The sequence below is a fragment of the Helicoverpa armigera genome, chromosome 2 (genome assembly GCF_030705265.1).
Source record: "Helicoverpa armigera isolate CAAS_96S chromosome 2, ASM3070526v1, whole genome shotgun sequence".
Classification (NCBI taxonomy): Eukaryota; Metazoa; Arthropoda; class Insecta; order Lepidoptera; family Noctuidae; genus Helicoverpa; species Helicoverpa armigera.
In genome coordinates, this window is record NC_087121.1 from 1,099,347 (window position 1) to 1,112,025 (window position 12,679).

Below are 12,679 nucleotides of genomic sequence, written 5' to 3' on the forward strand. Positions count from 1 at the left end.
GCATAAAATTGACGCCTTTTACATACGTGTATAGTTATCGGCACGGATAATGAGCTCTCGGCGGAAGAGTGGGGATCGCTTTGCGCACTGTACACTTATGGCAATAAACCAATAAATCACTTCTGCGGAGATCTGCGCAGGTGAAGGCTCAATATCCTTGTCGATGCTTATAACAGCGGCGCTCTCGTGTCTTTGGCAGGCGAGAAAGCACGGCAATGGCATCTCCAGTGAGTTTCACGGTCCAAGTTTGGGCCCTTTTGGTAAAGTTCCACCGCAGTATGTTGTTCCGCTGTTGAGTGGCATTAGAGCCCAACCATACAGTTCTTAGTTGAGAATTAAGTACTCTTTGTGGTGAATTCTGTTCGTTGTATTGTGCTCTAAATAAACCTATTATGTCAGTAGGGCAACGTCTTATAAGGAGTCGAAGTCAAAAGAAAAAATATTTTGAAGATATCTCTGGAATCTAGAAGACTTTTCATTGTAAATAGTAAGTTACATACTTTTATTGCGTAATGGGTCTAGTAAAAAGGTAAAATATAACTTTTAGGTATATTTCTTTGGTTCACCAAATATCGTGGAAAGTAGCATAGACAATTGTAACGTCATTTGACATTTAACCCTCAAGAGACCACGCATACTGGAACAAATAAAAACTTCTAACAAAATAAGTATTAAACAATACAAACATTTTACCCTAGATTACCAAGTTTTATCTCTTGCTACTTAAATAGAGATCATAGGGGACTTATATGATAAAGGTCACAATATTACTTCGCGTAATAAGACCTTTATAAACAAAATGTTGTTTTTTCTAGGAATCGGTAAGTGGAGGTCACTAAATAGGTTTTGTGATAGCTTATAAATTATATAGTAAGTTCCGTAAGTAACGATGATGGTAGCTGATGCAATGCCAATCTTACGGCGATACGGCGACACTTATTTATGTAGTAATTAATCAATTGAATATGAATACGGTTGTTCCACATTATTCACCAAGACACCAAATTAATGTGTAGTGTAACTTACATTGTTTGTATACTTTTATATCTTCGGCATAAATATCCCATGCATATCTAAGTCAAATAAAACGCAAAACAAACTAAGTTTAGCAGATTTAGTAACATTAAAACATGTAGCTACGATGAACAACAGTCATAAATACGACAATAAAACTTCTCTAACTCCATCGTCGTCTGCCAGCCTGGTACTATGAGCCCAACGAAGTATTCTGACAAGACTTTAAAAGTCGCTGACTTAAGAAGTCGAAGTCTTAAGGCCTATGGAGTGTTAAGAGTTTCTTGTTTTGTATTTAATTTAAAAGAATAATGTTTGAGAAATATGCCCGGGAAATTATAAAGCAAAATGGAAGAATTTAACCTTGGTAACAGGGTTGAAGGATTATGAGGGATGGAAATTTAGGGTTTGTTTCGCCATTTAGGCTTATAGGTTTAGAAGTAGCAATGTTCTCATCTTATTTGTCGAAAGTCGATTTAACGTTGGAGGTTCTCAAAAGATTTTCGTGGATGCGCTGCGTTACTTTTCAATGTATCTTTTTTATCTATTTTTAATGAATCTTTGTGAGATAAATAGGAACAAAATCAATTTAAAGCCCACCAATACAAATTGGGAACCTCCTTCTTTTCTTGTCCGTGGGTACCACGGAGAACAAAATGACTAGCAGAGATGTCATAACGCAAAATCTCCTAAGACAGGACCACTCTAAAATGCGGGTGTTCCAGGGATGAGGAACATTCTTCGCGCCTTCTATGGCACCCACCCAATATTTTTGAAACAAAATCACCAACCAATCAAGACCAATCTTTGACAGTTTGGTTTCGATTTTATAAGGATCCGAACGTCTTGTTAGTTCTAGTAACTGATACGAAGCTTGACCTACAAGAAGCCGCCTGACCTACCTTTTTTATGGCATCACCGCTATATTTCCTTTCTCCGTGGTACAAATATGTTCATATCAGATTGCGTAGTTACTTAGCAAAATTGCGAGTTCAAAAGAACTTAATATTTTAGTCTCTTTTTATTCCAGTTGTTCATATAAAGCCACTTTTCTTCAGCGAAGCAACCTAATTAACGTCTGTTTAATTTATAACTGAAACACGAAATGTTCTTATTTCTATATATATCTTATTTCAAACAAAATGCCTCTGAGCCCACGCAGAAAGTAAATCCAACCGTTAAGTCCTTTATCGAAACGTCAAGTAAAAAAAATATTATTCTTAATGAAAAAAATGTTACAGAAAAAGTATAATTCAGGCAGAGAGGCGTGCAAACGACAAAACATTCGCTCATCATAATAGAGTAATGGAAGGGTAACGTGGGGAAAAGTGGAACACAACCGCCTTCCTGTTGCTGACACTATATTGGCTCCTCTATTTCTGTATAATCCTTACTAATATTATAAATCGGAAAGTGAGTTTGTTTGTTTGTTTGTTTGTTTGTTTGTTCCGCTTTCACGCCGTAACTACTGAACCGATTGCTTTGAAATTTTGCAGACGTAAAGTAAGAAGTCCGGATTAAATAATAGGGTACTTTTTATCGCGAAAAAAATAGATATTCCCGAGGGAAAACAAAAATATTGTTTGCTTGATGGATGGATTGTAGATGGCGCTGTGTGTCGTTTAAAACAAGGTAATATATTGCAAACGAATATAAACATGTAAATTTAGAAGCTAAATGATACGATAATGAATGATAATGAACGCGCAATATTAGCACCAAAAAATGAAACGGTCACTAAAATAAATGAAAATATTTTGAATGAAGTTATGGGAGAAAATACTGAATATTTATCTGTAGACACCATAAAGTAAATAACCACTAGAGAGCGCACTCGCCAATTTCTTCTAAGAACACGACTCACCACTGCGGGCGGGGGGACGCGGCATAATCCGCGGCTACTATTGGTCAGTTCAAGGTCGAGTTGCATGAGAACGCTCAGCAAGGGATTGCTCTCTTTCAATTAAAAAATATCGATAAAATGTATTTCATCGTAGTAATAAAAACTCAATAAAAATCGTATAAGAATATTTAATAAAAATCAGTCTATTACAAAAAAGAACTCCTTACAAGAAAATGTTTGATTCTTAAAATGTGTTAATTTAGTATAAGTTTTTCGAATTATTGTTTTAGGGCCCTGATTGTTTTTGGTAAAAAACGATAATCGATCGTCTACATATTTCTTGATATTTTTTAAATAGATACACGATGTAACTATTCCAAAATTATGAGTTTTATAAAAACTTACTAAGATAGGCAAAAACATTGTTGGAATCGCTGAACTAAATAAACGTCGGCATTATTTTAAATTACATTAAAAGTAATTTGTGGAGGCACCAAGAACAGCTGCCTCTAACGACGCTATAGTCAGTTAATTAACTCATTAGCCAAAATAAAACATATTTTTAAATTAATATTTTACTATTATCGATATCCACTTCATCCTTAAAGGTAACAGCCCGAATTTCATCGATAGGAATACAAAGGGCAAGAAAGAGATGGACGTATTAGAATTTCTTAATGAAAGAAAGGGACTTTTCCAAAAGACATCAACGAGCGTGAGCGCGGTTCACCAACCACCAATTTAAATAGACCCCTGTGGTATTTCGTAATATAATTAAATCAAAGCTTAATTTTGGGATTGATACTTGCCGATGCCATTCTTTTTGTAACTAGATGTCCTGGATTGTTTCCCGCACCATTTCATCGCGCATGTAGGCATTTTTTTTATTTTTTACTAAATAAAATCCTCAATAATTTAGCGTGTTTGCAGGTCATAGACTTGGTCGCTACTAAAGGATCGTACTGATCGTAGCCTTATACTACGCGCAAAATCACTAACTTTTGGCGAGCGTCGGGGCACTGTATGCGCAGTCAAGTGGTTTTATAGTCTTTGGTAGACACAGTGATAGAAACAGAACATAGTGCCTCATATCCTGTGGAGTTTTTAAATTCTTTGGAATTATCTGGGGTGCCTTCTCATAAATTAAAACTAAAAGCAGGTGTTCCGGTGATGCTCATGCGTAATCTCGATGCCCCTAGACTGTGTAATGGTACCAGGCTGCGTGTCACTCAGCTTGGGCGGAACATTATTACAGCCACTATTTTAACTGGCGCAGCAAAGGGTGAAAGTGTACTCATTCCTCGGATTCCGATTATTCCAACAGACCTCCCATTTCAATTTAAAAGACTACAATTTCCTATAAGGGTTTCATTTGCAATGACCATTAATAAAGCACAAGGCCAAACTCTAAGGGTTGCTGGAGTACACTTAGAAAAACATTATTTTTCGCATGGTCAGCTCTATGTAGCGTGTTCCCGGGTTTCCAGTGCCCAAAATCTGCATGTTTTTGCTCTACAAGGGAAAACGTATAATATAGTGTACCATTCAATTTTGGTTTAACAACTAATCGTATCCAGCGTTACATCGCGCTTCTTAGATTTTTCCGTGGGAATGAGAAGTTTTCTTATAGTTGTGATTTATACCTCAATATAACCGAATTCCACGCGGGCGAAGCCGCGGGCGGAAAGCTAGTCTATTTATACTGTACTAACATATTAATCTGATAAAAACTAATGGTTGATAAAAAGGTGAAGGACATCTTGAGGAAAACTGGCTATTAAGTCTGAAATCACCAGCCCGCATTGAGCAAGCGTGGTGATTAATGCTCAATCCTTCTCCGTGTGAGAGGAGGCCGCAGCCCAGCAGTGGGACGATAAAAAGGCTGTAACAACGTATTGATATCATGTCATATCATATCATTTATGGACCCTGATGGGCACAGCAAAATAGCAAAATGATCTAAGGAAAATACTTATAACTCTCATTACCAGTTGTGAAAAGTTTACGTACATAGGGGTAGATGACGGCAGTCGAGAATGAGTAGAAATATGCATGGACGGGCGATCTAAGGCTTCAAACTGTCTTTGACTTTTTGAGCGGAAAAAGTCTAATAGGATTATTATTTGCCAAAACATTTTAGGTAAGTTGAGCATAGTTAAGAAATTGTTAAAATCGATTTAAATCAAGCAAGATTTATAATTATATAGGTATCTAGTTCATTTCATTATCTTTGGCAGTCGTTGCGGATAGTCAGAAGCCAGAAGTCTGACTACCAGTCTTAACCAGGGGGATTGGGTTACCCGTGTAACTAGGTCGAGAAGATCAGATAGGCAGTCATTCCTTGTAAAACACTGGTACTCCGCTTCATCCGGTTAGACTGCCATGAGGATACCCCAGATTTCTTTATGTAGGTATGTACACCATTAATTTTATTATTTGAATAAAATATTTTCAGAACATTCTATTTATGACTGTGTCAAGCTTACACAGACAGATTTATATCTTGTGTTTATAAATAGATGTAGCTGTCTAATTTTAGTTAGCGTGTAGGTATTTTTGAATTTTAAATTAAGTTAAATTGAGATTTATGCAACATTTTATAACAACGCATGGCTGTTTAATTTTGCCATTTATTTTTAGACTTAAAAACACACACTTAAACTTTTCACAACCGGTTAAAAAGTAGTTAGCCTATGTCCTTTCTCGGGCTCTAGACCAATTTTCATTAAACTAGGTTTGTTAATCGTGATATTAATAAAGATTTTATTAAAGTTCCGAATTTGTTTATCCCTCTAGCACCGTATTAGATATAGATAGTCGAATTTAAAGCTTACGTAAGTATATTGATAATTTTCGGTAATTTCATGAAGCAAACCTAAGACCTATTTCAAATGTAAAACCGCCTTCCAATCCTTATCTCAGAACGTACCTAGATATTTAAACTCAGGCACTAAATGGTCCTGAAATAAATCGCTAACAGAGACAGCCGGAAAAATCCATTATTTTACACTTATCTTATCTCTTGATAACATGGCATTAAATCTGTTCGATTTGGATCTTTTTAGACATAATTTTCTCTTTGGGAATTGGTAGATAGGGGCGACATCTTTTGTGTAGTAAAGATATATATTTTAGAGCTGGCAATAAATTTTATTGTGACTCTTAGTGGACGGGGTGGGGGCAAATTGCTTCGCGGTTAAATTGTGCAAGTCTACTGTATTTTTGTTATATTTGTTGCTATGTTTTAGGATAGATTTATACTTTGATTCGTGCAAATATGGTGTATTTTAAGAATCTTGTTTCTTTTTTCCCTGCAGATAATTTCATTCGGCTTTACAAAGCTTTTTTTTTTTTTGCAAATATAGAATACCCCCAAGCGATTGTTACGCAGTAATTTGCTTTATTTATAGCAATTTTCTACTTTTCTCTTGGCCTTCCACGGTATCTTTGAGGTTTTGAATCATTGAATCTTAAAGTTAAATATTACCAATCAAGAATGCCAATAGATTGTTTGGGCTCATAAAACAGTATAAAGATGAATATTAGTAAGCATATAACAACGAGCAGGTATTTGGCCAATTATGTAAAAACTTTGATTGAATTTGGATTTTCTAATAAAAAAATATTTTCCACCATCGTCGGGCTGCATCAACTGTTTAGTCTGGAATTTACGGGTAGGTCAAATATGATCCTGTTTTTTTACGACTGCGTTAAGCATAAGCGTGTAGTCTTATTTCTAACTAGAGTGTTGCATGATTTAGTTTTTCTAGAGTTCTATGGCGACACATTTTGTTATATACATAATTTTGTAATTAAATGGAGGCATAAGTGATGACCTTGATTAGAATACCACGTATCCGACATACTAGTATAAAAACCCCGCTAGGTGGGAAAAATGCAGGAAAAACTGTAAGTGGGGAAGCAGATGCGAGCCGACAATGTATCGGCTGTCTCTTTCACACGTATGCGGTTTTGCATAGATAGAATGAGAGGGCAATCAACTTTTTGTATTAAAAAGTGCTTGTTAATTGCAGTTGCTTAGGTATTCTTTTTTGTGCTGTGTCTGAAGTGGTCCAAGTGTGTGTTTAGAATATTGTGTTACTATGTTGTTTGTTTTTGTATGTCGGTTTTAGGCAAAATAACTCCATTCTTTACCTTGTACCTAATGCAGGATGTCTTTTACAAAAACTACATATTATCATATTATTCCAAATTCCTATAAAAAATTTGAGAATTTTCCATAATCAATCCAGAAACAAAAAAAAGAGAGAAAAGGCTAGGCAGATGTCTTCATATCTAAGTAATTCCTTCGCTTCTCAGGGTGTTGATGATGAATCAAACAAGCTTATAATTGCTACAATATTTACTAGGGCGTTTTATGGAAATTACAATATAATATAATATCGTACAGCGTGTGATTAGCAAGATAGAATTTGAAGTGAGAGAGTGGAATGAACGAGTGCTTGTGCGAATGTGTGAAGCAAGCACGCAACAGATTAACCTAATGAATGTGTCATTGACACAGGGGATTGGACCATGTTAGAGAGCTTTTAAACTGGCGGATTTTGACTACCACTACATTGCCTGTTTAATAAGAAAAATACAAGTGAGAATTAGTCTTGTAGAGATTCGTCATAAAAGTCTTTTATTAAAATGCATTTAATGAAAAAAATACCAATGATAACAAATTATTTACATACTACCCCTACATATATGATTCCATTAAAATTTTTGTGGATATTATTATCCATAAATAACTACGATACGTACTTCGCTACGTAAAAAATCCACCATTTTGTTACAAAAAATGTGAAAAATTAAGAACTAACTGACCGATTTTGTGCAAACTTCACATAACCCAACTACTTAATTTAAAAAAAATATTAAATTACAACGCAAAGTGGCATTTTTTTATATAAAGATAATAATCACATTTGGCCATTAGATAATCTGATGACCATTGCTGTATACGTAATGTCTTATTTAGTATGTATCCATGTGTCTTTTTGTTTGTGTTACGGTATTTCCAACTCGTCATTTAGTATCGAATTTTGGCGGCGGTAGTCATCATCAAATGTCACTGGAGGTGTTTGTCGTGAATCTTCATATGTGCAGGTATTCATAATGAGGTTATAATACGGTCTCACGTCTGTGAATACAAAAATGCCTTCCTTGCCTCTAAAAAATGCAAAACTGCCGATTCCAAAGACTTTATTATCAGATACTAACCAAGCGCCTGATCCCAGCGCCGGATAATCTCCTAAATTCAATACGCATATGAAGTGTCCCCAATCCCTGGGCAACCATGTTTCACAGTCCACCAAAGCATAGTCCTCAGGTTTATACTCAACTTGATGTAAAAAATAATATCTCTTAATATGTGCTTTGTTTTTAAACCCCACAGAGGCAAACTTGAAATAGTCATTCAGAGTGTCGTTAGGTCTCGCTATCTCAGTGCGATAAATCCCATGTTGCACTCGCTCACTATCTTTTTTGTTGGGATATTGAGAATACGTTAAAGTTGGCCACGTAGTGAATGATATATTTCCATATATTCTGAGCACCATCAAGTCATGCATTGGGCAGTCGAATCCGTTCTTCCCGTGACAATGGAGCATCCTTTTTTCGTTATCAGGAATGATTTGACGTCCGCAGGCAATCTTGTATTTGGTCGAGTAATAAGTTTTAAATCCTCGTCCAGTTAAAGGATTAGCAGTAATCTTATCCAACATAGCTTTGTTATGGATAAACAAACGAAATGGGTTGTACGGCACGAGCATTCGATCAGAGGTTATCATTACGCCTAATGTGATTGGTATCCTCCATTGGCCATTGCCTTTCCAATTAGGTTCATTTAACAACACGGGAACCACGCTGTCGAAATAAAAGTTGTGATACTGTTCAGAATAATCTAGGTATTTCATCGGCGCATATCGTTTCATGAGGTGTGCACCTTGTAGTTTCAATAATAATATTATGATGGCTATTTTTAGCGTAATTATCAGCCTGAAACAATTTTATTATTACAGTTAATTGTACCTTCTGTAAAAAGATGGAACAGTCATGAAAAATATATTTTTAATTTGTAATAAAAATCCTATCATATGTCCTTTCTCAAGTTCCAAACTATGTCTGTACCAAATTTCACACAAATCGGTTCAGTAGTTTAAGCGTGAAGAAAGGACAGACAGACATAAAGACAGACAGACAGAGTTACTTTCACATTTATAATACTAGTTAGGATAACTCTGCTGAGCGGCTCATCTCACTGTTTCTGGCAGGTGATTTTAAAAGCCTCTATACATAGATTCAGTCAGATATGGTTCTTCGCATTTGACCAGTGTGGTAGGTAGTGTTCTCCTGGTCAATTTAGAAGTACCATGGCTAATAAAATTAAGAAATTGAGATCGGCTTCCAGTCTTAACGGGTGCAGCTGAGTACCGATGTTTTACCGATATAAGGAGGGGGGCAATCCAACACCCCTTGGTACGACTAATCGGCCAAGTGCGAGTCGAACTCGTGTACGAAGGATTATTTATTAATGGTATGGAACCCTTCGCGCGCGAGTTATAAAACGGACAAAAAATCACGTTTGCTGTATGACCCCCAAAATATTTATTTAATTCTAGTTTTCAGTATTTGTTTTTACAGCGGCAACAAAAATACATCATCTGTGAAAATTTCAGCTCTCTAATTATCACGGTTCATGAGATACAGCCTGGTGACAGACGGTCGGGAGGACAGAGGTGCGAAAACAATAGGGTCTCCCGGTTTACCCATTGGTAGTATATTAAAGTTTTGGGCCAAAAATGTTTTGCTTCAATAAGCATTTTTAAACAACTTCCCAAAAGGTTCTCAATTCGGATGTATTTTTTTATGCTTGTTCGCGCATATCTCCGTCGTTCACAAACCGATTGTTTTTTTTAAGTTGAATATACTTCCCAAACGGTCCTAGTGTCATCAGGGATCTGATGATGGATTTTGTGAAGTCAGCTTTTATTCTTTTTGAACAAAAGTTTTTTCACTCACAATGCCTATTGCTATTCTAGTAAGGTTCAACAAAAACATACCAGTGCATTGTAGTGGTGCGTCGTGATGGGTGTTGCGCGCCTTGCAGACACTCCTGTGAGGTACAGTCAGCGCGACGCTACTCGCGGCTGCTACTGCACTCAACTGCACTACTGTCAGTGTCGACCACCTCAGACAATACTAACTCTTCTGTACAAATATGCGTAAATACAAATGCTAGCTGGATGTTATGCTTTGATATCAAGAATTTTGTAAACGATACTACTAGTCTGTTTGTAAATGTTGGAAGAAATCGTTTGAAAAATTGTCAACAAAATGTAAGGTAACTGTTGTAACTAAAATATCGAGACGACCAACATTTTAGTCTGCCCGTGACCATGGATGCTGTAAAGGATCCGAAACGTCGGGATTAAATAATATTAATATAACCGCGATAAAATCCCTAAATGTCCAACAGCAAAGGAGCGTTGACCATTCATGTCAATTCAAATACAGGCAAGCGTATTTTAGAATTTAAGTCACGGTGATGGTTTAAAAGTAAATACTGAACTGCGTGGTTTGTCATAAAATGTCACCAATCTTTTCTACAAATATTAATATTATTAAGCTGAAGAGTTTGTTTGCTTGGATTATTGGCCCGATTTGAAAAAATCTTCTAATTCAGTATTAGATAGCCCGTTTATCGGCTATATTTTACCCGGATATGGGAAGTCGTTCCCACGGGCCGCGAGTAAAACGGGTAAAAGCTAAATACTAATTATTGATTTTCTTATTGTATACTTATTGTATACTTACTTATATATTATCTATTGACTTTCTAAGTATATCTTAGACACCAATGGCTGATAAAAAGGTGAAGGAAAACATCTTGAGGAAACCTGGACTATATAGTCTGAAATCACCAACCCGCATTGAGCAAGCGTGGTGATTAATGCTCAATCCTTCTCCGTGTGAGAGGAGGCCTGTGCCCAGCAGTGGGACGATAAATAGGCTGTAACTGTAACCGTAATTATTGATTAGTTACGAAGTCTCAGAAACTATACTCTACTCCTACAAACTTGAAGGGAGGTAGGATCTTTGTAGAGGGAAGACATGCGTTAAGGAGGGATTTTATGAAAATTTACTTCTTAGCGGCTTATACGGGTTGGTAGTTCGCATGGAAGTCCTGTTTTCGAAGTGAGGGTCTTGAAATTTGGCAGTTAACCCGCTTGCGATAAAAAAATTTTACGCGAACGAAGTCGCGGGTGGCAGCTAGTGTTAAATAACCTTTTTATTTCTCGCTCACAATACCATTGTTCTGTCTGGCATGCTTTATGTGATGCTTTTCGAAAAGCCGTTGATGGCTGTAGCTAACTTTAACCCTTGTGCTTGAAGAAAAGCTTCCCCCAGGACGTGAACAAAACCGGGGCAGTCAGTTACATAATTATAACCCTTCCTTACTCAAGCATATTATATGTACATGCATGCATACATTAGTGAAGCAAAATTCGTTTAGTATAATGACCGTAGACCATAGTTCTGTAATACGCGATCAGCATTACATTATATGCGCTATCTATTTGCGATTCAATTATGACTGGAGTATCGTAATGGAATCTCATAAAATATTATTATTATATAACTATTCGTATATTGATGTGAGTGGCTATATTATGCTAATCATTATTAAGCTGAAGAGTTTATTTGTTTGTTCATTATCTCAGGAACTACTGAACTGATTTGAAGGATTATTTCAGTGTTTATCGAAGACGACTTACAGGCAATTTTTTATCCGTGTGCATGGAGTAGTTCTTACAGGATGCGTATGATACTGCTGGTCGAAGCCAGTATGGAATACAGTTTGCGGTTTGATGTATAAAATGTATTTCTTAGCGCACTTCGTATAAAGTAGAGGGTATTCTCAGTTTGTTTACAAATAAATTCATAGTATAGTTGGGCTTCGTTCCGAGTTTTTATTGAAAAAACGGTTGGTGGTAAAATAGTATAATCCGTACACAAAAAAACACAATACAATATATAGTATGGAGCTTAAGCACCGGCACGCGAGCGACGCGGGCGTCCGTCAACAACCGGAGCGCATGCGTCGTGCTTCGCGGTTGCTCGTGCACTCTCGGCTCTCCGCGCGCGCCGCAAAAGCTGCGCGGCTGTTCCACTTTTAATTATTTCGGTAGCGAGCCGGCGCGCGTCTTAATCTAGAGGGGCGCGGAGGGGCAATAGCCAAGGTCCGCGCTACATTCTCCCCCTCCAAGTCAGCGGAAACTTGTGGAGCTGGCTTGGGAACCGACTTTTTTGGTCTACCCCTACTCCTAACTTGAGCCAGATCAGATTCACCTATGTAAGGTGACAGGAGGCTGGCATGGCACTTGCCGCGAGGTTTATTATTCTTGTCCACGATTTCGTACGTGGTTGGAGATACTATTTTCACTATACGAAACGGGCCTTCGCGACGCGGTGCGAACTTACTAGTACAGCCTTTTTCGGCCTGACTAAGGCGATGGCTATCCACGAGGACGAGGTCACCCTCACGATAATCGGGTCCGGGTCGACGGCTTTTATCCGCAGCTTCCTTACGGATGTCCTGCTGTCGCTCGATTCGCCACTTCACTTCTTGCAGGCGACTTGCAAATTCTTTGAGATACGGCGTAATTTGAGGCACATAATTCTCTTGGTCTATGACCGTCCTTAAGTCGTGGGCTACGTCCACCGGGGACCTAAACTGGCGTGCGAATGTTAGAAAGGCAGCTGTATGACCAGTACCCTGATTAGGTGCTGTATTCAACGCGAATCGAACAG

The 12,679-nt window shown here is 37.4% G+C and overlaps 1 protein-coding gene across 1 annotated transcript; it reads right to left on the reverse strand.

Annotated features, from left to right (window-relative positions):
* Positions 1-7,208: 7,208 nt before the first annotated feature.
* LOC126055273 (uncharacterized) lies at positions 7,209-10,044 on the reverse strand. The gene is made up of 2 exons (XM_049843867.2): positions 9,928-10,044; positions 7,209-8,863 (listed from the first exon to the last, which is right to left on the reverse strand). Exons 1-2 carry the CDS (start codon positions 9,933-9,935, stop codon positions 7,873-7,875), a joined length of 999 nt encoding a protein of 332 aa, XP_049699824.2. The 5' UTR covers positions 9,936-10,044; the 3' UTR covers positions 7,209-7,872.
* Between the last annotated feature and the right edge of the window lie 2,635 nt (positions 10,045-12,679).